The sequence below is a fragment of the Penicillium brevicompactum genome (assembly GCF_028827555.1).
Source record: "Penicillium brevicompactum strain IBT 35665 chromosome Unknown utg000003l_segment0_segment0, whole genome shotgun sequence".
Classification (NCBI taxonomy): Eukaryota; Fungi; Ascomycota; class Eurotiomycetes; order Eurotiales; family Aspergillaceae; genus Penicillium; species Penicillium brevicompactum.
Window position 1 is genome coordinate 873907 of NW_026623206.1, and position 24938 is coordinate 898844.

Below are 24938 nucleotides of genomic sequence, written 5' to 3' on the forward strand. Positions count from 1 at the left end.
AAAATCCTTGTATTTTGCAATGTCCAAAGTTCAAATCTATTGCCTCCACAAGTGTCGTCGATCTCAATACAGAGTAGAGCCAGGACCGCCAGGCGGTTTATGTCCGAAATCTATCGCACCCGCGCGGGAGTACTGTATGCAAATGACATCACATTCGAGCTTCCTGATTGCAAATTTGCGGGGATGAAGATGGCAAACAAAGGCTATGAAAAAGCTGAAAAAAAGACACACAAAAAATCCTCCAGCAGAACTTCAAAAAACCAGACCCAATGCATCGTAGTACAATGTTGAACGCCAAGGAAAGGAATATCCGTGTAATAGTGATAGAAAGAAGCCCCCGAACAAGTCATGACCTGCCAATTGACCAACACAGGGCTGAGATCGATCTGGCCAGCAGATGTGATCTGATGTGGTGAAGAAACATGGAGACTGATAATCCAAACTCTACCTCCCAATAAAACCAAGGCGACTGTGAAGCCTCTCCAACTCACCACCAAGCCTCCTATGCTCTTGTGTTTAAGATCTTCTCACCGAACGTTGGGTTTTTGGTGTAGAAAGAAGTGGTTTGGGCTTGGTGTGGCCGGGGCTACTAGATTTGCCGTGCGAACGCTTCCTTTTATCGCAATCGTGTCTGCGTCGTCAAACATCGTCAACACACACCTGGACCTGGCTAACGTCGGCCTGGATTTTTCAGTCTTCCTACCTTAATAAAGAGTCCTGTCGGCTAAATCGTCGGTCGCACAAGTCACAGTAAAACTTGCGGAGTCCAAGATGAACCTAAACTTCACATGAGTGACTGACACCAGGAGCTTCGGGCTGATTAGCTCACTGTATCCTTGTGCCTTTTAAGATCAGAGCTCCTGCCGAAGGACTTGGGGCATTCCTCGCATGGGTGATTTTGCCTCCACTCAGGGTTGTGCATTTTTTGGTGTTCTTTGCAGTTGGAGCGTCTGGTGAATGTTTTGCTACATTCAGGGCACTGCAGGCCACTCGCAGATACCACCCGGTCAGAGGAGCCCTGTGCCCTTCTCACAGCCTTTGGGGCGGGTTCCGAGGGAGCTGTATTGGTGCTAGGGATCTGAGATTGAATTTCACTCTGCCAGGCGTTGACGTCGGGTTTGCAGGACTTCCTTGATTCGAATGCCCTCAATCTCGTGGCTGCATCGGCGTAGGGTGCCATTGACGTTGAAGGAATGCTAGCGGGAAAAGAAGCACCCATGCTTCCACTCTGACCCCATTGTCCGTTGCTTGAGGTAGAGAAAACTTCTGATGGTGTTATCGATTCTGAGCAGGATGTATTCGGCCAGGCAGACATATCGGCTGCGAATGCGCCCTGGCATGACCCGACTTCCAGTACAGAATTGTAACTTGGGGTTGCACTCATTGACGTAGGGCTATAGAGACCGAGCGAATCCTCGGAGCGATTTGGAAGTGGATTGCAAGTTGTAGAGAAGCATGGTTCGCTGGCGTATCCGTGAAAAGAATAGTCGAAGGTAGGTGGCTCCGGGACTAGCTGCGATGGTAGCTGGGCTGGGACAGTGAAAACCCTCATTCCATTCAATGCCTGTTCGATATGGCAGCCGGATATTCCCAACCCAAGAATGGGCGACTCTCGTTGGGATCCAGAAGAGCAGGTTGGGGACGAGTATGCCATGGGAGAGTGGGAGTATGCATGGTCGCGTTGTGGAGTGATAACTGTATGATGTTGTCTTTGGGAGTAATCCATGTTGGTAGGAAGGCCCAAACAAAGTAGTTGAAGTAAACTTATTCACTGCGCAGCCCAAAACCAACGGAACGCTAGTCTATACCAGTGTGAGCAAAAGCGATAAGATGGAGTATATATAGTAGAGGCTTGAAACAGCTTTCCTGTTGATGATTGACGGCAGCATACATGGAAGGTGGCTGAGGAGGTCATGTAGAAATTCATTGGAGCAGAGCTTGCGTCGCATCGACACCGACAAATGCTGAAGATTGAAGGAGTTGACGCCGTAGTAGACAAGGCAGATTCAGGAAAGAAAGGGTCTGGAGTTGCGGTGGAAGAACCAAGCAGAGTGGGGGGGGCATAAACGGGGGTAGTCCGGAACAGATCTATGACAGTCCACTATGTACGGAGTATCCGTACACTTGCCTGGCTCCATGGTCAAGATGGATGGACTATGTCATAGTGAGTGGAGGCAATCTTTTTGGCGCTAGTATTATCATTGAAATGGTAAGACCTGTACGAAGTATGGAGTACGAAGTACAGATATGATGTATGTAGATGCATGAAAGCGCCTGGGCTTCACAACCCTGGGAAACGCTAACCATACCCTTCACCACCGTTGGGCTGGTCTGCCCAACCGCGACGTGGACCATGCAACGAGTGACCAAACAGAAAATACAAGAGAGATCCCAATCTTGTGGTTCTCAGCTTGGCAACGTGCATTGGTGTCAAGGATCTGTTGACCACTAAATGAGCACAGCCCTGGCAGAAACGGTTGTTTCCGAGGAACAGTCCAGACTTTGAACAAGATGCAGATCGGCGCTCGTAAAGTCAGAACTATCATCGTGACCTCAACTGTATGCGGGCCTGCCCTTCCGAACCGCTCGATCCCTTTGGCTTCATGTAAACCATACCGCGGAAACTCCACATTGACTCCACAGGTGTTGGTGCCCCCCAATGCCTTGATCTCAATACCTATAATTATGTATCGCTATGTAACAACTGAACAGAACGCCATTTATGCTTGAGGGTAACAAGGAACGAAACGAAAGATAACTTAAGTAAAAGAAAACAAATAAAACCGAATATCCAGAAAACAAGGGGGCAAACGCAAACCGAGATGGAAAAAAAAAAAAAAAGAAAAGGAAAAAAGCACGAAAAGCACGAAAAAGGGAAAAGAAAAAAAAAAGCAAGAAAAAAAGCGAATCCCGAAAAAGACGACCAACCCTGTTTGAGCGTGCCATCGATATGGTTGTTCATAAGCATATTGAACGTTTTCGACTGTCGGAGTGGCTCACTGAATCCGCACCGACGCCGACTAGCGCCAGTCCGGTCCTGCAGGGGCGTGCGTGGCCCTAAGCGCCGTGGAAGTGACCCATCTGCCGCGCATTTTTCATTGGGATTCCGTGGAAGACCAGAGCGCGGAGAATCGGCCATCATTTTTGCCCAGCAAGTGCCTCCACCTGAGCTCGTAGTCGTTCTACTGTGTCGATCAACTCGGCAAGCTGGACATGCCCAACTTCAACATGAGGTTCACGCGCGGCTTGTTGATCCACAATGCGCTCTTTTCCGGAGCTCAGATTCGTTTCAACTACGGAAAGGTGGTGTGGGTCCTGCCACCCAGACGAAGTCTCGTTTGCAGAAGTACGACCGCGCGCTGATGCTGGGGGACGCTGGGTGTTTTGACGTTTCAGATTTCGCCATTTCGCCTCGTAGATCCAGATCAGTGCAACAAATGGGATATGCGTGGCTCGAAGCAAGATAATTCGTACACGCCGTACAGTTCCAGCCGAAAGAAACAGACGCATAGGGCGGATACAAAGAAGAGGAATAAGATTCTGCTGGGCGTTAGCTAAAACATCTTCCAGAACACACAAAGAAACATGGTACGGAGTAGTCCACGATGAGACGCTGGACTAACCAGAGGCGGCATGAAGTATGTCAGTCTTCTAGAATTGCTACTTTCTAGGACATAGATGGCGAGCCTGATTGGGTAAGTAAATAGAAAAAGACTTCCGTGGGGCAGTGCCAGAAAATGGAGGACACAGGGGTCATGTATGCATACTGAAAGAGATATTCCTCTCGAGCATGGCGCATCACCTATAAAAAGTCAACTTCTGCTGCCCTTGTACGGAGTAATGGGGGTTCGACTGACTCCTTCCAGGCTCATGCTCATCAAACTAATTAATGAGGAAATGATCAAGGTGTTCGTCATGAGCGAAAATATCAGCCTGAAATTCATCAAAGTTAGCATACAGAGGACATATACTGTAGATTGTGTTTCTTGGTCCTCGACAGACGACGTGGAAATTCCACGAAAGCTCGTGTGCGGTTTGTAAACCGCGCACCGCTGCGCCCGCGCGTCACTTGCATGTCGAAACGTGATCAATTGCGCATGCGACATCTAATCCAGCCGCAGAACAGAGAGAGAGAAAAACCCCCGCTCAAAAAACAAACAACACCCATGGGAGCCAAGAGAATAGCAGGGAGCTCACATCAAACCGTAGCCGAAGATCGGGGAGATCTAAGGAATTAGCGTGTCAGTCAACTAGACGCGAGAGCCAACCATTTTGCCAATCCATCGGGATATTCCAATCCGAGCTGCAGAACAGCCGCTAGGTGCGCAAGACTCACTTCAGACGCCGTGTCCTGTTGTCCAATCAATTACGCCACAGTCAGTGCTCAGCATCCTAAAATGGTTAATTGGGGACATCTGCATATGGACTCACCAATCCCAAAACGCTCGATCTGGGATGGTTAGTGAACAGCGGTAAGAACAGGGGTCATTTCACCGCACCCAAAGAACACTTTCACCAATAAATGGGCCATTGCACTGATGGACAAGCGGTCACGGGCCAGCATAGTGAATGTCGTCAGGAACCCTACAGTGCTCTAGTCAGACGCGCATTGCCTAGGGCCGCATCGCCACCTTACCAATATACAATACTACCACCACTGGGGAGAATCTGAAGAATGCTTTTGTCTGGACAGCCGTCGCAATCAGCCTTGCGCCTCAAAGACTACCAGGTCGAAACGTACCATCTCTTTCAATACCGGAATCTGTTGAAACCCGATTAGTTAGTTCTTTCCAGAATTAATGCCCCATGCAGGTTCCACTTACTAGACTGCCGAAGTATGAATTCAAGCTCACGAGCGAGCAGATCCTGTTCATCTCGTGTCAGCCCTGTGGCCCACCGACATAAACAAATGCAGGAGGAATCTTGCCTCGGTACAAGGAATAAAGCCTCTAGAGACAGAATGTCAAACGAGAGGTCAATGACTGCTGTGTCGCCCCTTGCAAGCCCAATGACTCCTGTGGCGGTCTCGTTAGTCGCTTTATTCACACACAGTGCCGAGAGACAAGAGCCGCAAGGCAGAATCGGGAAATTCGGGACTCACTAGTTATGACAAATGCGATACCAACCCCGATGATGCCCAAGTTCCAGAGACTCCAGAAATCCATTTGATAAAACACGACCCCAGCATCAACGATGCCACTTAGTTCGTCATATGCAAACGCGACAATCCACACATACATCACCGCCTCGAAGAGTCCGATGGCGTCTTGTCTTCGTTCTATGAGCACGGCATAGTAAAGAGCGAGAAAAGAGATGAAGAATACGGCTTCAAATATTTTGCGGTAAACCGGTACCCTCAGTCGTGAATATGGGTCTGCCGTTCTATCGAATGTATTCTTCGTGTCAGTGAACCCGCAACGCCACCCTACTCCGTGAATAGCCCTTACCTTGTATTGTATGTATGTGGCTTCTTAGTCGAATTGACTGTCAAGGAGTCCCAGAACACGATTTCCCCCTTCCATATACCATCGACTACCCTTTGAACGACCCGTTGGCTTAGAAATCTTTTTGCGTGGGCGATCGTTGCAATTTCCAGGGCATTGAGCCCAAAGAACTGAGAGTATCTTTGGATGGTGTATGGGAGGTCTTGTTGAGTTCGATTGGGCGAGGTCCCAGAATTGTCGGTGTCCGCATGCCCCGCGTTGCCGAAAAAACGATTGAAAGTAGACAAGTTGGGGAGGAGTGGTACGGTCTCACCTTCAGTATGACGTATCCCACTTTGCGGCGACACCAAGCCAGAAAAGCTCGCTTCAGCTTCATTGGTAGAGTTCCGTCGTGGCGACGGGAGCTCTTCTAACAAGAACTCAATTGTCTCGCGCTGATTTAGGTGACACAAAAACTGCCAGGCAACAAATTCACAAGCTGCGCCTCGGCTTTCGTTGAGTCCCCAATCATCTTCGGTGGCAGTCGTGAAGTCCCATTTCAAGATCCTGAGGTGGTTAGTATTTTGAGATTCATGCCTCGGGCGTTTGACTTACATCAAAGCCACGATGATAAAAGGATTGTGGCTGTCTTGGGCCAATACATGCACCAGTTGTCTTAGGCGGTGACCCTGAGGGCCATGCATCATTTGTTCAAATGTGTAGGCCATGTCCCCGACAGCCATTCTGATGAAGCTATACACTGGGTTAAACATATCTTGGCGCCAAGGAGCCAGGCTTACTTGAACAATTTGGGGATCACATCGAAAAGTGGCTCTTCTGTGCCAATGATTGGGATTTCAAAGCCCTCCATCTTCGCCTCTCCCGCTAGGAAAGTTGAGAGGTGATATCGGTGATGTCCTTGATGGAAGGGGCTGACGAGTCCGTCCCGCCACTACCGGGGGTGGAGAACTGTGTAAGTGGGTGATCAAATCAAAGCCAGCAGCTTTTGCAGATTAGTAGTCACCCCTAGGATTGAGGAAAGCAGCACCAGACCCAGATCCAATAATCAATACCTCTGCTTGTGATTGTGTGGCCCAGGTGGACGGGATCAAGACCGAGTTGTCACCAAACAGCTCGTGTTGTGACAGCGGCATGTGCACACAGAGTCTCACTCGAATAGTCGGAAGGGAGATCCAAGCAATCGCCAAGTCTGATGGTGCATTCGGATTCTTCTAATAAAAAAAAAAAAGAGATCAAATAACCGCACGTCAACAAATAGGCCCAACGTTGTCCTGCGGCCTGCTGACCGCCTTTGGCACGTGTCAACGCGTTTGACTTCATCGCAGTCCTCTCTCTTTCTCTCTTTCGCTTCACCTCCCTCTTTTTTTATCTTGCTGCTGCCTTCATACGAAACTAACATCCATGGTATCTCCAGTGGGGACATGAGGGTTAGTCGACATGGGACAAGGTTACTCCCTCACAACCCTGTCGGCGGGGTCGGCGGGGATTGATGCACCGGAGTTATCAGATCTGGTGTATGAAAGGTCCATGGGAGGTGGCAGGTTTATGAAGAGCATCCGAGCCAAGCAGCAAAATGGCTTGGTGTTTGTGAAGGTGATCATGAAGCCATTCCCCACCATGGAGCTTGGAGCATACATAAAGGCAATCACAAGTACGTCTCTCGTCTCATGCAATCTTTGATACCAGACCTCTGATAACATCATAAGAGGAGCGCAAGCTACTGGCAGATGTCCCCAACGCGTTGAGCTATCAAAGGATTCTTGAAACGGGTACAAGTGGGTACTTGGTACGCCAGTATATCCACAGCTCCCTTTATGACCGAATGAGGTATATCCGCGATCACCACCATTCTGCTATGGGAAATCCTGACACATGAACAGTACACGACCTTTTTTGGAGCATATTGAAAAGAAGTGGATTGCATTTCAACTCCTGTGTGCCCTACGTGACTGCCATGCAAAGGAGATATACCACGGGGACATCAAAACAGAGAACGTGCTAGTCACAGCCTGGAATTGGCTGTATCTCACTGATTTTTGCTCATCCTTCAAACCAACATTTCTACCAGAAGATAATCCCGCGGACTTTTCCTTTTTCTTCGATATCTCGGGGAGGCGAACATGTTACTTGGCCCCCGAGCGTTTCTCTGTTGCTGGCGAGGAATCTGGTGGAAGTGGTGTCAATTGGGCAATGGATATATTTGGCGCTGGCTGTGTTATCGCAGAACTCTTTCTTGAATCGCCGATCTTCAACCTGAGCCAAATGTACAAATATCGCAAAGGGGAATACAGCCCCGCGAACAGTCAGTTGGCGAAGATCGAAGACGCAGACATTCGAGATTTGATACTGCACATGATCCAGCTTGAGCCGGAATCCCGATACTCCGCAGTTGAATATCTCAACTTCTGGAAGGGCAAAGCATTTCCGGACTACTTCTACGGCTTTTTACACCAGTACATGTCTCTCATGACTGACCCTTCATCCGGTCGACCAGATGCCCAAGCAGACTCATGCACTAGAGAGGAGGCAGATGAACGGATTGAACGTATCTATCTGGACTTTGACAAGGTGTCATATTTCCTGGCCGCTAACCCCACTGGTGCTGGGGGCCCTCCCATGTACCCATCCCTAGATTGACTGATCACTCACTGCCCATGAGCCTTGATACGGCCAATGGCGAAATTGAAAAGTCGCCGGCACAATCGGACGAAGGTGCATTAATATTCTTGACACTTGTGGTTTCCAACCTGCGGAACACAGCTAAAGCATCGGCTCGAATCAAGGCTTGTGACATTCTTCTTGCATTTGCGGAAAAGCTGTCGGATGAGGCGAAATTGGACCGAGTGCTCCCATACGTCATGTTACTTATGAATGATCGCACTGATACTGTGAAGATCGCAGCTGTCCGCACCCTGACCGAGTTACTCAAAACGGTTGAAGTGGTTTCTCCAGTCAACGCCTATCTGTTCTCCGAGTATATCTTCCCCCGGCTTCAGCCATTCGTGACAACCTCTCACAGCACCCCAAGTGCGATGGTACGTGCAGCGTATGCTTCATGCATCGCTTCTCTGGCTCAATCATCCTTGCGTTTCCTGGATATGATCCAAGCATTGCGCTCTGATTCTCGTTTGGCTGCATTGCTACCGGTCGGCTTTGAGCCCCGATGGTCCGAGGATGCTACCTATCACAATCTCTATGACGTGGCCCGGGTTGACCTTTTGGACTACTTTGAGGTTCACACAAAGGCACTGTTGACCGACACAGACTCATCAGTTCGACGAGCCTTTTTGGGTTCCGTGTCGAGTCTTTGTGTTTTTTTCGGTAACCTGAAGGCAAACGAGGTCGTTCTAAGTCATTTGAACACCTATTTGAACGACCCGGACTGGATTCTGAAGTGTGCGTTTTTCGAGGCCGTGATAGGTGTCGCAACATACGTGGGAACCCTCAACCTGGAACTGTACATATTGCCGCTTATGGTTCAATCAATGACGGAGCCCGAAGAGTTTGTGGTTGAAAGAGTCATTCGCTCTCTAGCTGCCATGGCTGAGTTGGGGCTATTCCAGCGGTCGACTACATGGGATCTGCTCCATACCACCGCGGGGTTTCTAGTGCATCCAAACCTCTGGATTCGAGAGGCTGCGGTGAAGTTCGTGGTGAACTGCTCCAGATTCCTGTCAATGGCGGACCTCCACTCCATCCTAACCCCCATCATCCGCCCTTTTCTCAGGATCAAGATAGTTGATTTCTCAGAGCCGAAGCTTCTTGGTGCACTCAAACGACCGATCTCAAGGAATATTTATGAAATGGCATTCATTTGGGCTTCGAAAAGTGACAGGGGCATTTTCTGGAGATCCCCAGGTCGTGATGGCATGTTCAGCTTATCCGAGCCTGGGACATCCAGTCCTCGTGTCGGACAGCGCAATTCTTCACTGACCATGGCTGTTCAACCAAGAAATGAGGAGGATGAACAATGGTTGAACCGTCTAAAAAACCTGGGAATGACCTCTGAGGACGAGTTAAAGTTGCTCGCGCTTAAAGATTACATTTCGAGGGTCTCCGTACGACAGTCCAGGGACACTGAAGGCCAAGCCTCTCCTCCATTAAACGATATTGTCAGTCTAACCCAGCATGGGATCAAACCCCAGACAGTGTTTTTTGACAAAGAACTTCGGGATCAACCACGGAGAGTCTCGCTGGATGGGCATGATGGCAACCCTACGGACGATACAAGACCAAGAACCATTGCAGATGCTTTGCTCGATGCGTCCGCCACTATCGAGCGAGCCCCCAGTTTTCATCGAAAACACTTGCGTTCGAAGAGCCAGGCGTTCAGAGACCATAGGCGGACTTCGGGCGTCCCGATTTTGGATGGCAATGATTCATCCCCCCTCTCATCATCACCACTAGCGTCATCCCCAGCGACCAGACCGGGATCTCGCGCATTGTCACCTCCAAGTTCAGATAATGCCCCCAGAAAATCCACCCGTGGGAGTAGTCCCGGCCAAGATGGATCATTGACACCAACCAACGCAGAGATAACGAGTCTAGTCGACCGTGTTCACAAAAAGCCTAGTGCCATAAATCTACTCAACGGCAAAGACACTGGCAAAGCTTATGCGGAAACCGGCACAAGCTCCGCCAATGCCTTTGGGAAAGTCGATGCGCCCCTTCAAAGAGGCGGAGTCTCTCAACCTCCTAATTTCACGTTCCCAGAGCGAACCCCTACGACAATCTCGCAGAAGTACAGAGCCCACCATTCATACACAGGAAATGATCCCGCTGTTTTGCGACTGCTGGACAATGTTTTTGAGGAGAACTACCCTACAGACCTATTCGACCTTGGCCCATATGTACGGGAAATTGATACCCGTCAACCGATTCGTGCCCCTACAGACCAAGAGTCGAACAAGGTATGGAGACCTGAAGGGAATCTGGTTGCCACTTATGGTGAGCACAGTGCACCAATCAACCGTGTAGCAGTTGCGCCTGATCACTCCTTCTTTATCACCGCATCCGATGATGGTACCGTGAAGGTTTGGGACACCACTCGCCTGGAAAAGAACCTGAGTCCTCGGTCTCGTCAGACCCATCGTCATGCGTCCGGATCGCGGGTGAAGGCCTTGACCTTTGTGGAGAACACATATACTTTCATCAGTGCGGCTACCGATGGCAGTATTCAGGCTGTTAAGGTGGATTATCAAAAGGTCAGCCAGACAGCTTTCCGGTATGGTAAACTTCAAGTTGTTCGTGAGTACCAACTCCCCGTCGCTCGTGATGGAACCCCGGAGCACGCGGTCTGGCTAGAACACTTCCGCGATGAAGGTCAGTCCACTTTGATCATTGCAACCAACACTTCTCGCATCCTTGCATTGGACATGAAAACCATGCTTCCAATCTACAACTTGGAAAATCCTGTCCACCATGGAGCCATAACTACATTTTGCTGCGATCGAAGACATCATTGGCTACTAGTCGGCACCACACACGGAATTCTCGATCTCTGGGATCTGCGGTTCCGTGTGCGACTGAAAGCATGGGGACTTCCAGGCTGGGGTGCCGTCAATCGCATACAGCTACACCCGGTCAAGGCGCGTGGGCGCTGGGTCTGTGTCTCCAGCAGTGGCAGTCACGGCAATGAGATAACTGTTTGGGACATTGAGAAATTCCGCTGTCGCGAAGTATACCAAGCAACCCCATTGGGCGTCGCCAACAATGCATCCGGCACGGTCCACCCGTCTCGCGCTACGTCCCACCCAGCCCATATTGTTCCCGGTGACTATGAAGCATGCCGCGTCGATGGTGATAAACCGGAAGGTATGCTGAGCCGATTTGCTTCGCGCGGCACCGAGGGCACATCCTCCAATCAGGCTGGTGATCGGCTCGGCATCTGGACTTTTGCCGTTGGTCTCAATGCCCCCGACGAAGACAAGGACTCAAGCACCAAGTTCGGGTACATAATATCCGCGGGATGTGATCGTAAGATCCGGTTCTGGGATCTCGCTCGGCCAGATCTCTCTTCAATAGTGAGTGGCTTGGACGTTGTGTCAGATGGAAGCGTTGGTGTGAAGCCGTACTACGAACAGTCTCAACCCAGCCCCAATCTTTTGGTGACTACCGAGCGCCTCCCTACATCGTCTGGCGGTGGAAACTCGAGAGATGCCAGGAAAGGGGCCAGTCGACCACCACGAAGTACAGTGATCAGTCTGCAGCAGCAGATGCTCCTGAAAAGTCACCTGGACGTTGTTCAGGATGTGGCAGTTTTGCGTGTGCCATATGGTATGATTATCAGCGTGGATCGAGCGGGCATGGTCTACATATTCTCGTAGACTGGAAATCAAATGCATTTCCCGATCCATATCAAATCAACACATCATTTGTTCCCAAAGTCAGACTCCGTCGGGGTGACTTTTAACAGCATTTTTCCCACAAACGTCGCTGTAATATACCTTGATGCCATCAAACTCTGTCTAACTCGAGCTTTCAGCTCCACGCTTCCGCGTCTTTTGGGCTCTTCCCAGAATAATCGTACTCAAATCGCCGACAGGAAGGGCGACCGGGAAATCTACCGCGTCAAGAATCTGGGCAATGAATATATGCCAAATTGGTATGCAGAGGGCGAAGTTGAAGGCACCCGCAGCCTGTTGGATCTAATTTCAGCTGACATCCTTCAGACCCGGTCCACGGGTGGTGTCACGTACCTTTTGAAGCTTGGCAGCCAGAATCAAATTACCTGCTGCCGTCTGGAAGTATGTTCCCGCAAAGAGCCCAAAGGTGATCACAAGGAGAAACAGCGCAAGGAAGAGGCACACGTTCGTCCGAATCGAACATATGAGGTAGATGAAGGTAAGAAGAGCGAGAGACACATAATAAAACCCTGTGGGGCAACGTCAACCATCCCGATAGCAGACAGTGAATTCGAGCGGCTTACCGATCGTCGCACTGTACTCGGGAGTCTGCATGCCTTCCAAGGTGTTGCCGGTGGGCGAGTACATTGTGCCAACGGCAAAGAACGGCATCAGTGACGTGCCCTGGACTAGCCAAAAAGTGCCTGTAGAGATTGCGATCAGAATGAGCCCGCTTTCGGGCGAAGGAACATACCATAAGTGAAGAATAACGCGCAAGAAAATGTGTTCCCCAAGATCCATTCGCCAATGGCGCCCAAGATTTGAACCATGGCACCGAAGAATATATACACTGGGCTAGCAAAAGACTCAGTACCTATCAGGCGGAGATCCGATATTTGTGTACCTACATTATGGCACCACCATTACCTCCCGCTCCTCTCCATCCCATGGTCAGCATCGCAGTGGGGGTCGCCGCCAGTAAAAATCCCATCAGGCATATGGGAGTGGGATTTCCGAAAGTCGAGCGAAGTTTGCTAGCATTTGGTGTCTTTGGGTTGAGGTAGAGCTTTTCGAAGACATCGCGAGGAATGGGAAGGAGTACGCTCTCAGCCGTCTGGTAGCGACGAAGTGTCTCCGGTGCCTGTTTCTCACTGACATTATCGTCTGACATTGTTCAAGTCCGCTCCTCCAGCGTGCCACCCAAGGAAAGATATGGCTTTTTAACTCGAGATTGATTCGGATTCAGCCCCATGCGATATTTTATACTCTTTGGAGACTCCTATACTCCTATCGTGTCATTGTCTTACCGACCTTCTTGTTTCGATCGGTCCTCCGAATCCACACTCACCGATCCCCGGATTTCCCCCACAAAGCTTCAAGTTTCTCAGACCCTCAGACCCCAACGCCAAGGGATACTGTCGCTTCCGACCCACTTGGGGTTACCTGACAGGCGCATTAGGACAAAGATTGCCCAGTTCATTTCCGACGAGGAGTCTGCCGTGCGGGGAGCCATCTCTTCTCCCAGGGCCGAGGGAACTCGGGGTTGCAGATTGGGAGGCCTCGAAGAATAGTGAGGCATTGCTGAAGGCTTGTCTGGCTCAAGGCGCCTTGGCTTCAATGCGATGCCGTCTGCCTCGGTACGCTGGTGGGATGTGCTGAGCACGAATGACGTCACCTGAACATCGGAGTTGGTCCGCGTTGGCCCGGGCAGTGCGCCGAAGTACACGCACTCCGTCCCTGAAGCCCTAGAGGAAGAAGAAGGAAAATTGCAGGGTCGTTTGCTATTTTTTCGCAAAACATTTTCGATGCGACCGAGCTATTTCTTCTACTTTACATGTTGATTTTGGACATGGCATTTGAAACGTTTCAGGAGCTTGAGCTCGAGTCCATCTGATTCGTCTATCAACTGGTGAAGCATCAGAATTGACTGAGCAATTTATAGCGCTCTGATCACAGCAGCAAGATCACGCATATCCTCCAAGAATGCATCAAACTCAGATCTGACCTGCTCCATGTTCTCGTCAACATCATCAGTCCAGCGATGAACATACACCGTTCTCAATCCGCAGTCCCTCGCGCCCCGCAAATCGTACGCATGTGCCGCAACTAACACCACCTCTTCTGGTCGAAGCTTGACTAGCTCCAATCCTTTCTCATAAGCTTCCCGATTGGGTTTATAGGCCCCCAACAGCTGGCTTGAGAACATCATGTTGAACTTTAGACCCGATGAACGCGTCAGGTCTAATTGTAGCCGGGTGGTCCCGTTCGCATGAACAAAGACCTCCAGGCCAAGATTCTCCTGTAGACTTTGAATGGCTTTGGATACTTCTGGCCATGCCCTTTGTTTGTGCCAGGCCTGAATGACCTGCAATTTAGTTCGATCGTCAAAATGGGGCGATACGTCGGGGAGCCGTGCGAGAACAAGACCCAAGCTGCGGGCAAGAGTAATGTCGATGTCCTCCACATTCAGTCTTTGGCTCACACGGTTGCTGTTTTCAATAAAGTACTGCCGGCGCCATTCAAGCGCGAGCTTGGATGCCTCAGGTGGAGGGATGGCAGAAGGCAAGGCCTGGACCACGCTGCTATGCCAATCTAAACACGTCCCCATGAAATCAAAAAAGACAGCTTTGATGGTTGGCTTGGCCATATCTTTTGGTATAGATGAGCCTTGAGCCTTGAACTTGAACATCTGAATACTTCCAAGGATCGAAGGTTGGCTTTCAAACGTCTCGACTTAAATGTAATATGGAATAGGTTGATAGGAGTCGGGTGCGGAGTTCCGAGGCTGTGATTTCAAATCAACATATACAAGCCTCCAAGGCTCAGTGCCGCGCTCATGCGCGGCCAAAAGACGTTAAGAGTTGCTTATAAGCAGGAGTAAGTATGCATTTGCTTAATCTGCAAGGCTCTCCTGGGGCCATCGCGATCTCTTGTATTCAAATCAGAATTAACCAAGTTGCGATACTTTAATTGGTAACGGAAGAGAGGGGCTAGTTATCATCGAGTTGAGGAGTATCCTTAGCTTGACTGTCTTTTTTACTGTCTTTCTAGCTATCCTTCCGACTATTGACTACCTATTGAAACTTGCTTTTTTATTGAGCACCATCGTCGAGTAATTAGGATTGGTTGAGTAAAGAAAGTCTTGGTTAAGCCGTGAGCAGAGTATGTGGGGATAAGTGAACATGGCCAGGCTCAACCTGGGAAACTCGAAAGGTCTTCCAGCCTTCCAATATTGTTTTTTCTTTTGTCGGTTCTAATTTATATTTTAAGCATCTTACTGTGAATTTACTTTATCCTCCCAAGTTGTTTTTTTGAAATCAATAGACTGAACAACTCCCCCAGAATCAAAATCACCTGCGCAATCAATCAAAGAAGCGTATATTTGGGAGCTTGACTGAGAGGGGGACAGTACGGAGTCAGCTAGGTATCAGTGAAGAGAAAAAGTATGCCAAGCAACCTTGGGGATCAAGTGCACCACCTGGGCAATCTTAGATCATGAGAAGAATCTAGAGTATAGGGTATGGGTAACTAGAGGCTGGCTACCCTTTGTGTCCTTCAAAACCTTGGAACTACCTACCATGTAGCTGTTCGCCGTGTCTGAACATCAAGTAATTCAAGACTAGATAGACTAGGAATCTCCATCACCGGTCAATACAAAACCATCTCTGGAACTTTGGGCTGGTAGTACCAACCAGAAATCAGACCACAGATTCCCGGCGAAAGATGAATTGCCGATTGATAAATCTCCTGCCTGCATTGAATTGTTTGACGTACCAATCCATCATCTTGTCCGCGGCGTCAAAGACCATTTCGTCGTCCCTGAGGTCCCCTTCGACACGCAGTGATATACAGTGCGTGTTTTGCTGATGCCTGGGCTCTGGATCGATTGTAGCCTGCCGGTTGTAGATGCGGAATGTCATTAGTCGAAGCAGGGCTGGGGTTGTGAGCTTGGCTTCCTGAGTATCAAACCAAATCGTCACCCAGTAAACATCCCGGCCATTAGGCCGATCTGGAACAGGCCCTACGGGGTCCGTAAAGGCTCCTGGGTGGAATTCCATGGTTTATTAAGTTATTCTGATCAACTGAGTCTGACAAGAGGTTGCTGGCTTGATGTCAATAGTGTGCTGGTCCCAAGAAACCATGCGTATAGGGATGCTTAAGTAGTGTAAGCACTTGATTATGATCTAAAATGAGTGTTCCAAATGTGAAATGAAATCGAAGTTACCAAAGGGAACAAAGCCAATGCTTTGAATGGGCTGTGATCCACAACTTCATAGTCTCCATATCTCGATCAAAGAGTACGCTCCATGCAACTTCCAAGCGTTAACTATCTTACATTAATGTCATTTCCATTGTGTTCGCTCTCAAAGCTCCCCAAATGAGTCGAATGGGGCGGTGTGAACAGACTTGACCAATCTCTTTAGCATGAGTGGCTTGTCTCTTTGTGGCTTTCAAAGGTTGAAGTGCTGTTGTGCTGAAAGTCTGCTGCTATATATAAGCTTAATAAATCCAACTAAAATATCCATCTGTGAATAATTTATTGTAATGGAAAACAAAAGGATGTACCTGTGTCATTTTTGTCTACTGTCTTTTACTGAGGTTTCATTATTTCCAAGGTTCCAAGGTTGTTCCCGAGGTCTCTGCTAACCCTCCTCACCAAGCAAAGACTCCACAAAGGTGATAGGATCAGCGAGAGCGCTTCCAATGTTCAATTGGTGAGAATTTCAATATCGTCATTTCGTCCTCTTCTTCTTCTTGAATTTCTGTCAATTTCACGACGAAATGCCAGTTCCTCTTCAATCTCCCGGGGTCCAAACTTGATGTAAAGTGCCTAAGCGGGAATGAACCCAGGTGCCCTGAAATGCATTGTATATAGCATATGTCACAGTTGTTGAGTGAAGTTTCTTGGGGTGAAGGTAATCCTAGAGCAGGGTATTTAATTCTGGTGCCCAATCAAGGGTCACAAAGGCCAGGGGTCTGAACTGGGCGATCAAGGGTATCAAGTGATTATATTCGCTGAAAACGCTGCAATTTCCAAAAGGGGACAGTTAATCACAACATATCGTGGTCTCTTCCAATTTTCGGTCTGGCACGTCATCGATGCCCACCGTGACGACCATCCAATCGCACAGGAACTTGCCCAGCCCCGCACCGATGAAGATGCAGATAATCACATATACGTTGAAGTACATGGCCAACAACATCGTGATGTAGGCGCCGGCAAAGGTCACCGCATGAATGATGGCGCGCGTCAACTGTTGGAGGGGTGTTGCGCGAAACGTCACGGCGGAGCGTGTTTCGCCCCATTTCTTGGCGAAGGTGCCGTGCGCGGCTTGGCGTTGGAATTGGCGGGTCAGGAAATTGTCGTACTCCCGACCGATGCGCCGACAGAATTCCACCAACACCACCAGCAGCACAGTGCCGATGCAGGTGGCAGCGAACATGCCATTGTTTTTGATCTGCCACCCGGTGGACAGGAAACAGGCGTCGATGGTGTTGAAGTTGAAGAGCATCTGATTTTGGATGAGCATGGCCGTTTTAGGGAGTTCCGTCTTGGCACTTACCGAGATTTGACACTCGCTGTCGCTTCCCATGTCCATGTCCATGCCCTGCATGGTCAAGGGGATTGTCTGCACTGCGGTGCAAAGTGTGGTGAGAGATGGGGCTGTACACTTGTACAGTTGTGATGTCCAACGAGGGGGATGCGATCTTTATAAACGACCAGGTCCATCGCACCTTCCAGAGTGGAGCAGATCCGATGAAACGAGAAAATGTGCTCAAATCGACGCAAATCGACTCGGCCAATTTGGGTCCAAATGCCCTCATTTCTTCTCTCGCCAACTTGGCCAACTTGGTGGTTATAACATCAATTGTCCCCTCTTCTTCTCTCACACACTTTCACCTCTCTCACCATTCACATTGTCGTCACGTCGCATTCCCTTGAACCATATTCAAAAGATGAATATGAGGTGAAAAGCACACGTCAACTTTGCTCGACTGTTGCTATACTCAAAAACCCCCACTCTGGTCACCGGCCAACAACGACATCATGTTTTCCAAACTGGATGCTCGTCACATCCAGAACATGAGTGCGGCCACGGCGATCGAGCCTCACTGGGGATATGCCGATCGCGCCGTCCCGTGTACCAATGATGCCGGCTCATGTGCGTATTTGGACGATGTCTACGCATCGCACGATCGGGGAATGCTCTACTCGGGCATCATGTGGTGTGCGATCGGTGCCATTTTGCTGCTGTGGGCTGTGCTCAACCAATTCCACGCGCCCACGATGTCCCCCACACTGGCCCCCGCAGAATCAGCAGGTCTGGCTAGAGCTCGTCGTGCCGTGGTATCACTCACCCGGAAGTATCTCCTACCGGATGCAGCTCGTCTGATCTTCGGTCGCACGACTCGCCTGCAAGTCTTCACCCTCGCTGTACTGATGGGATACCTCCTGGTCTTCAGCTTCGTCGGTATCGTCTACCATACCTGGGTGACCCCCGTTTCCGACATGCCCGGGGTGTATAACACGCGCGACAGCATTGGTCCCTGGTCGGACCGCGTTGGGACCTTGGCCTACGCCCTCACACCGCTCTCCGTGTTGCTGAGCAGCCGGGAGTCCTTTCTCTCCGTCATCACCGGTTTGCCATACCAGAGTTTCAACTTTCTTCACCGCTGGCTCGGTTATATTATCTTCGTGCAGAGCTCCCTGCACACCATTGGATGGTGCGTGGTGGAGCTGCGACTATACCAGCCACAACCAACTGTTGGAATCGAGTGGGTGACGCAGACCTACATCGTCTGGGGGATCGTCGCGATGATTCTCCTACTGCTTCTGTTCGGATTGAGCACTCCGTGGGGCATTCGCCTCACAGGCTACGAGACCTTCCGTAAACTACACTACGTCCTCGCGATGGTCTACATTGGCGCCTGTTGGGCACATTGGAAAGCTCTCAAGTGCTTCATGTGGCCTTCCTTGATTTTTTGGTTTCTTGATCGCGGCGCGCGGCTGGTCCGCACCGCACTTTTGCACCACCACCCAGACCACGCCGGTGGTGGTCTCAGCTTCAAACCGGCTGAGGCGACTATCACTCGCTTCCCAGATGCCGATCATGGCGATGTCCTTCGCCTCGAGTTGGAGAACAACCAGGACCCTTGGGCGATTGGTCAACATTATTACCTTTGCTTCACCAAATCCAGCGTTTGGCAGTCACATCCATTCACGCCGCTCAACCTGCCAATCGTTTCAAATGGCACCGTGAGACATTCCTACCTACTGCGGGCTAAGGGCGGTGAAACCAAAAAGGTTGCTGCCCTTGCCGCCGACTCCAAATCCACCCCAATCATCATGACCGGCGCATACGGCGAGTCAATCACAACCCATCTCACCCCCTCCACCAACATTTTGTGCATCGCTGGTGGAACCGGAATAACCTATGTTCTGCCTGTTCTTCTTGGGCTCGCTCATCAGCAACCTTCTCCCGATCGCAAGGTCGAGCTGATCTGGGCGATCCGCCATACCGCCAACACGGAGTGGATCGAAGCGGAGCTTGACCTCCTCCAGAAGGCGCGCAACAGACTCAACCTGGAGGTCCGAATTTTCGCTACTCGAGATGCAACAAGCAATGCCCCCTCGGAGGTCTCCCTTGAGAACTGCAATTTGACGGTCCCCAAGATCGAAGAGAAAGTGCAGGTTGCATCTGGAGCTTCGTGCTGTGGCTGTGACAAGCCCACCTCAGTCGAGCGGCTCGGAGGGTCGGAGGATATCTCGCGGCATCCGGATCTGCCCCAACTAGTTGGTTCATTCTTATCAGAGACTGTCCGCGGACCGACAAGTGTCTTCGCCAGTGGACCTGGGGGGATGATCAGCGATCTTAGATCTATCGTCGCATCTTGTAATGACGGCACTAAAGTGTGGAAAGGACAAGACATATTCGACGTAAGACTAGTTTGTGATGATCGATTAGAGTGGTGAGCGTTGCATACTGTATTTTCAGCGACATAGCGTTGGTTTGATGTATATAGTAATGACCATGGAGTGTTGAACACCCCCTTATTCCCTTCAATGTTGCCCAGGTGATAAGTTGTATCTACAACCTTGGAACGTGTGGTACGCGTGGCACCCCATCGTGCACAATGAGTTTCAAGCAGTTGAAACATCGCAACTTTAGACCACCGCTTAAGTGACGGGAAGTTCGAGTTCTGTTGTTTTCGTCGATTTCATTGTGGCGACCTTGCACTCTAGCGTTCGGCGAATACCATCTCTTCAATGAGAAGGCACAGGACATGACAATGCAACCCAGTCAACCCATTTAGGCTCCGATGCCGAGCCGAAACAATCGATCGCGGCGGGGTCTGGCGATCACTTTGAAGATTCCGCGGGTATTCCGAAGATCCCGAAGATTCCGTGAAGATCTCCCTTGATTCTCCAATCAACTCTCTGCGGCACACATTGGCTCACAGTTGTGACCTTTCCGATCCGATTCGCTGCAAAACCCAGAATTCAATTTGTGACCAACACGGGAATCCTTCTCGGGCCGTTTTGATGATAGTTATGGATCTACCGGTGACTTCACAATCTTCCTATGACTGCTGCGACAGAGCAGAGAGCCGATTTATCCGAGATCTATTGGGAGGTCTGCGCACAGAGTAACGATCGTCGAAACATTGAAGACATATAAAGGAGCCCGCTTCACGTTCATTTGGGACAAACCCGTTCCACACAGCAGATATGGTCGCTCCCTGTAGCCGGAAGGTCGCCTTCGTGACGGGGGCAAATGGTATCAGTGGATTCAACATAATCGAACATCTCGTACGCCAACCGAAAGAAGAATGGTGCGTGACTGCTTTGCAATTACCGCGTATCTCCCTTTTCATTGACTGAATTTCTCCAGGAGCAAGATTGTTGTGACCTCTAGACGGCCCCTTCCCAACGCATGGATTGACCCTCGGGTCAGATTCGTGGCCGTTGACTTCCTCGACTCTGTGGACCAGATTAATGCCGCGTTGAAGGATGTTTGCAATGATGTCACACATGCATTTTTCACGTCGTACGTTCACAGTGATGATTTCCTCCTTTTGCGGGAGAAGAATGTCCCCCTATTTCGCAATTTTCTAGACTCGGTCGACACCGTGTGCCCCAAACTTCGCCGCGTGTGTCTTCAGACTGGCGGCAAAGTGCGTCTATCCCCCATTAACCCCGACTCGAATGATGCTAAGTTTCATTCAGCATTATGGTGTTCACCTAGGTCCGGTCAAGGTACCACTCGAAGAATCTTTTCCTCGCTATGATGACAAGGGATTCAACTTCTACTACAACCAGGAGGATTATCTGCGAGAAGTGCAGGCACGCCGAAACACCTGGACTTGGAATGTGATTCGGCCAAATGCGATAAACGGGTTCGCCCCTCACGGTAAGTCCAAGCTTGAGTCAAGCTTCGCCATGTGTAAATTTGGCACTAATGTCGCTGCCAGCGAACGGCATGTCGGAAGTCCTGACCATTGCCATATATATGTTGATTTGCCGTGAAATGGGAGAACCCGCCCACTTCCCTGGAAACGAGTACTTCTGGAATTCCATCGACGATAACTGCTACGCACCCAGTCTCGCAGATCTTTCTGTCTGGGCTGCTTCGCAAGAACACTGCCAGGACGAAGCATTCAACCACGTGAACGGGGATGTCTTTGTGTGGAGATACATTTGGCAAGACTTTGCGGCATACTTCGGTCTTGACGTGCCGGAGCCGAATTTTCAAAAAGCAGCTGGTCAGGCTGACACCCTGGCCAATGAGATCAACATGGTCGAGTGGGTCAAGGACAAACGTGAGATCTGGGAGCAGGTCGTTGCCAAATACGGTGGCAAGATCGATGCCTTTGATTGGGGCACCTGGGGGTTTTTCAATTGGGCTACCGGAAAGTCTTGGTTGACAATCTCCTCGGTGAACAAAGCCCGCGAGTTTGGCTGGACCCGTAACGATAACACGTTACAAACCTGGATTGATACCTACCGATCATTCGAAAATGCCGGTGTTATGCCTTCACTTGCTCTTGTGAACAGTCAGTAGGTAGCTTCCAAGGTTGTTACCAACGTTGTATATACAGAGAGTATGGTGGCCTAGACAATGAATTCAGCTACCAATTGAGAAGATTCCGGGATTTTCAAGGGTTCAAGAACGTGACAGGGTATCTTTTCTTCCAAAAGCCCTCCACACAGCGCAGTTTTATCCATGGGCTGTGACATCGGGAACACCCGTGAAACTAGTTGATGCCCAGGTGTCTTGGTGATGCTTTGCTTTTTTTCATTCCAGGACTGTGACGGTCCAATCGGATGTCAGGGGACAGACTCCACTTGGTCGCGACATTCGGTCTAGTTCACCTTGAACACACTGTTAGAGTCGTTGGTTTATTGGTCCTCGGCTTTGATGGCGTGTCAATTGGCGTGGAGAGTTCTAGAATGATAGTGGGTCTTCCTTATTGTAGCTAGACAGTGACTGTCCGCACAGAATATATATACACCGCTAGTTTCTGCTAGCACAGGGTTCCCCCTTAAGTGTCACTTCATGACCCATTGACGCCAGCTCAATTTATTCCGGAAAAAAGAAACGTCAAAACTGCTTCAGTGTGTACCTAGGTACAGAGAGAAATCTGCGCGAGCATCAAATTCTACGACTTTGGAATATGCAAAAGCAAGACAATCATCCTGACAATCGGTGGTTTCCCTACGTGAATCAATTTCGCTTCAATGTCTCCTGACGATGTCTACAAGATTGAGGAACTTCCCTTTGATGAACGAATCTTGGTTGGAAGTAAACACCGTATCAGCTTCTATCGGGTTACGCGAGCAGCCATTTGGATTGCCTTGCTCTACCTTACTGCTCGGCTTTATTTCTTGCTAACCAGTCCCGAGCCAACATGGAGGATGTGGACGATGTTTGTCATTGAGTGCTTGTTCTCTCGTGGGTGCCTTTTCTTGTGAGCAGTGCGGTCGCTGATAGTTATGCAGATATGTCTTATCAGCATCAAGCTTTGTCACTGTCAGCAACAGCATCCCCTTCGCATCTCCCACGAAAGCGTCTGAGGTTGCGTAACAGCCATGTTCTTCCCACGGTCGATGTTCTGATCACATGCTGCGGAGAATCACCAGACATCATCTTAAGCACGGTTGTTGCGGCTTGTTTGCTAGACTACCCGACTTCGCATTTTCGAGTCCGAGTCCTTGATGATGGCGCGTCGACTGAACTCCGTGACGAAATTTTGAAACTTTCCGTGAAATGGAACCACTTGACTTACCACACTCGCGGAAAACAGTCGAATCAATCTTTTGCCAAAGCAGGGAATTTGAACTATGCCCTTTTCTCATTGCAAACTGAGGATCCACCAGAATTTTGTACAGTGGTAGACGCGGATTCAATTCTGCTACCACATTTCCTACGCGCAACATTACCTCATCTGCTAGAAGACCCCCAAGCTGCATTGCTCACCACTCGTCAGTACTTTGATAACCTGCCCCGAGGCGATCCACTTTCTCAATCCCGCTCCTATTTCTACAATTGTGAAAACACCGAGCTTGATTTGATCGGACATGCAGTTGACGCTGGATCTGGAGCCGTGTTTCGACGCGATGCCATTTTAGAAGCAGGGGGCTATCCAACATTCTCCTTTTCGGAAGACTGGCAACTTTCGCTCATCCTACGAGGTATGAAGAAGCGCACTGTGCAGGTGCAAGAAGTGTTGCAATTTGGCCTGGTTCCTACCTCGTTGGCAGCACATGTCAAACAGCGCAATAGATGGCACATTGGTCATTCTCAACAAATATCTTTGTTGTTTTCCCCATCGGAGAACCCCGTCCCAAAAGATCTGCGCTGGGATATTGCTGCCGGAGGTTTGTCTATAATGACAGGACTAGCGATATACGTCATTGGCTTCTTGGCTGTCCCCGTTCTTTTATCGTTCAACAACGGCGGATTCATTCCGAGTCAATCCTCCTTCGAGGTCAAACTTCAATATGTGTTGGCTAGTCTGCATGTATCATTCACATGGACATATAATTGGTCGAGGAGCAAACATGCTGGTGTTCCTTTCGTTCCTTTCGCACATACAGAGAACAGCTGGCTTGCTGCTGGTAAGTCCTTTCCCTTTCTCTTTCCTACTTTCGGCCCAAAGGAAAGGAGCTCTTACTTACCTCGGCTACTGAACACGTCTCTAGCGCATTTATATGCTGTCATCCAGTTCCACTCATTTGGGAGCAAACCAAAAGGCTCTTTCGTGACGGGAAGTGCGGCCAATCGAAGTGAAGATACACAGCCCGTGAGCTTGGCTGCAAGGTCATACCAAGATGTACTAGCAAATGGGCTTTGGTTGAACTTGTGCTTGTTCATTGCAATATGGGCCCGTATACTTATTGCCATCCAGCTGTTGTCATGTTCTCATGGTGATGTTACTGGCCGACTTCTCGAAACAATGGTTACCACTATTTTTTGGCCACCGTTCTTGATATTGATGTTGTCTGCAATATCCAACAACTGGGTACCAATTCAATATCTTTTAACAACTCCAGTCTACCATGCACGATCTTCTCCTTTGATTGCCGTTGAGGACAGGGTATCGTCCATGAAAGAGACTATTCCACCGTTGGGCTGCGAGCCTTCTATCGTTGGTCGAGCATGTGCCGTCGGGCTTCCCGTGATTATTATTGGACTCGCTGCCGCAATGCTTGCATTGTAATCGACCAAGTTGAGGGTAATGGCAAAAAAAAAAGAAATTGTCGAAATTGATTGCAACAATCTCCGACAAAGTATGGTTCATCATTCATATGCTCAATCTAGCATCGTTCGGTTTTATGAATTATGTGTTTCGAATATTGTTCCGACCTTAGCAGCACTTTTGCATGAAACACCCAAGCCAATGAATGTATCTCTACTTTAGCTCAAGGCGGACAGGTTGATGGATGTGAGTTTGTGTTTAGGTGTCCTCAGCTATTCTGTCAGATCATCGCGAGCGTTGCCTACTTGTTCTTTTATTTTCTCGTGCTGCTTTGGATTTATCCACCAATTAGGTTAAGAGCGGTGCACATATGCGTGTTTTACTAGGTTGTCGAGAAAGCAGCGGAGCCCAAATTTGCCAGCTGAGATTTGGCGCTCGAGCGCTGTTG

General features: G+C 49.6%; 10 protein-coding genes across 10 annotated transcripts; 4 read left to right on the top strand and 6 right to left on the bottom strand.

The window, feature by feature from the left end:
- Window positions 1–820: 820 nt before the first annotated feature.
- Window positions 821–1726, bottom strand: N7506_004212 (uncharacterized protein; the record flags this gene model as incomplete). Its single annotated transcript, XM_056953507.1, has 1 exon — window positions 821–1726. The coding sequence occupies one exon, from the start codon at window positions 1724–1726 to the stop codon at window positions 821–823; it is 906 nt and encodes a 301-aa protein (XP_056812396.1).
- Window positions 1727–3138: 1412 nt separating this feature from the next.
- N7506_004213 (uncharacterized protein) lies at window positions 3139–6375 on the bottom strand (the record flags this gene model as incomplete). The annotated part of the gene is made up of 14 exons (XM_056953508.1): window positions 3139–3540; window positions 3624–3687; window positions 3768–3802; window positions 3858–3933; window positions 4198–4226; window positions 4337–4351; window positions 4481–4535; window positions 4637–4685; window positions 4742–4762; window positions 4824–5015; window positions 5102–5382; window positions 5448–5990; window positions 6039–6176; window positions 6224–6375. Coding segments are annotated over 14 exons (2052 nt in total), but the record flags the coding sequence as incomplete, so codon positions are not given.
- Window positions 6376–6881: 506 nt separating this feature from the next.
- Window positions 6882–11770, top strand: N7506_004214 (ubiquitin-binding serine/threonine protein kinase VPS15; the record flags this gene model as incomplete). The annotated part of the gene is made up of 4 exons (XM_056953509.1): window positions 6882–7095; window positions 7151–7271; window positions 7325–8062; window positions 8104–11770. 4 exons carry the CDS (start codon window positions 6882–6884, stop codon window positions 11768–11770), a joined length of 4740 nt encoding a protein of 1579 aa, XP_056812398.1.
- Window positions 11771–11911: 141 nt separating this feature from the next.
- N7506_004215 (putative plasma membrane ammonium transporter (Ato3)) lies at window positions 11912–12959 on the bottom strand (the record flags this gene model as incomplete). The annotated part of the gene is made up of 5 exons (XM_056953510.1): window positions 11912–12082; window positions 12143–12318; window positions 12373–12492; window positions 12543–12643; window positions 12697–12959. The coding sequence occupies 5 exons, from the start codon at window positions 12957–12959 to the stop codon at window positions 11912–11914; spliced, it is 831 nt and encodes a 276-aa protein (XP_056812399.1).
- A 765-nt stretch (window positions 12960–13724) lies between these two features.
- Window positions 13725–14477, bottom strand: N7506_004216 (Haloacid dehalogenase type II; the record flags this gene model as incomplete). Its single annotated transcript, XM_056953511.1, has 1 exon — window positions 13725–14477. The coding sequence occupies one exon, from the start codon at window positions 14475–14477 to the stop codon at window positions 13725–13727; it is 753 nt and encodes a 250-aa protein (XP_056812400.1).
- A 1009-nt stretch (window positions 14478–15486) lies between these two features.
- N7506_004217 (uncharacterized protein) lies at window positions 15487–15846 on the bottom strand (the record flags this gene model as incomplete). Its single annotated transcript, XM_056953512.1, has 1 exon — window positions 15487–15846. The coding sequence occupies one exon, from the start codon at window positions 15844–15846 to the stop codon at window positions 15487–15489; it is 360 nt and encodes a 119-aa protein (XP_056812401.1).
- Window positions 15847–16836: 990 nt separating this feature from the next.
- Window positions 16837–17403, bottom strand: N7506_004218 (copper transporter family protein; the record flags this gene model as incomplete). Its single annotated transcript, XM_056953513.1, has 1 exon — window positions 16837–17403. One exon carries the CDS (start codon window positions 17401–17403, stop codon window positions 16837–16839), a length of 567 nt encoding a protein of 188 aa, XP_056812402.1.
- A 434-nt stretch (window positions 17404–17837) lies between these two features.
- On the top strand, window positions 17838–19763 carry N7506_004219 (ferric reductase family protein; the record flags this gene model as incomplete). Its single annotated transcript, XM_056953514.1, has 1 exon — window positions 17838–19763. One exon carries the CDS (start codon window positions 17838–17840, stop codon window positions 19761–19763), a length of 1926 nt encoding a protein of 641 aa, XP_056812403.1.
- Window positions 19764–20519: 756 nt separating this feature from the next.
- On the top strand, window positions 20520–21852 carry N7506_004220 (SDR family oxidoreductase; the record flags this gene model as incomplete). The annotated part of the gene is made up of 4 exons (XM_056953515.1): window positions 20520–20623; window positions 20683–20965; window positions 21018–21201; window positions 21263–21852. The coding sequence occupies 4 exons, from the start codon at window positions 20520–20522 to the stop codon at window positions 21850–21852; spliced, it is 1161 nt and encodes a 386-aa protein (XP_056812404.1).
- Window positions 21853–22529: 677 nt separating this feature from the next.
- On the top strand, window positions 22530–24511 carry N7506_004221 (glycosyltransferase family 2 protein; the record flags this gene model as incomplete). The annotated part of the gene is made up of 3 exons (XM_056953516.1): window positions 22530–22743; window positions 22791–23909; window positions 23994–24511. The coding sequence occupies 3 exons, from the start codon at window positions 22530–22532 to the stop codon at window positions 24509–24511; spliced, it is 1851 nt and encodes a 616-aa protein (XP_056812405.1).
- Between the last annotated feature and the right edge of the window lie 427 nt (window positions 24512–24938).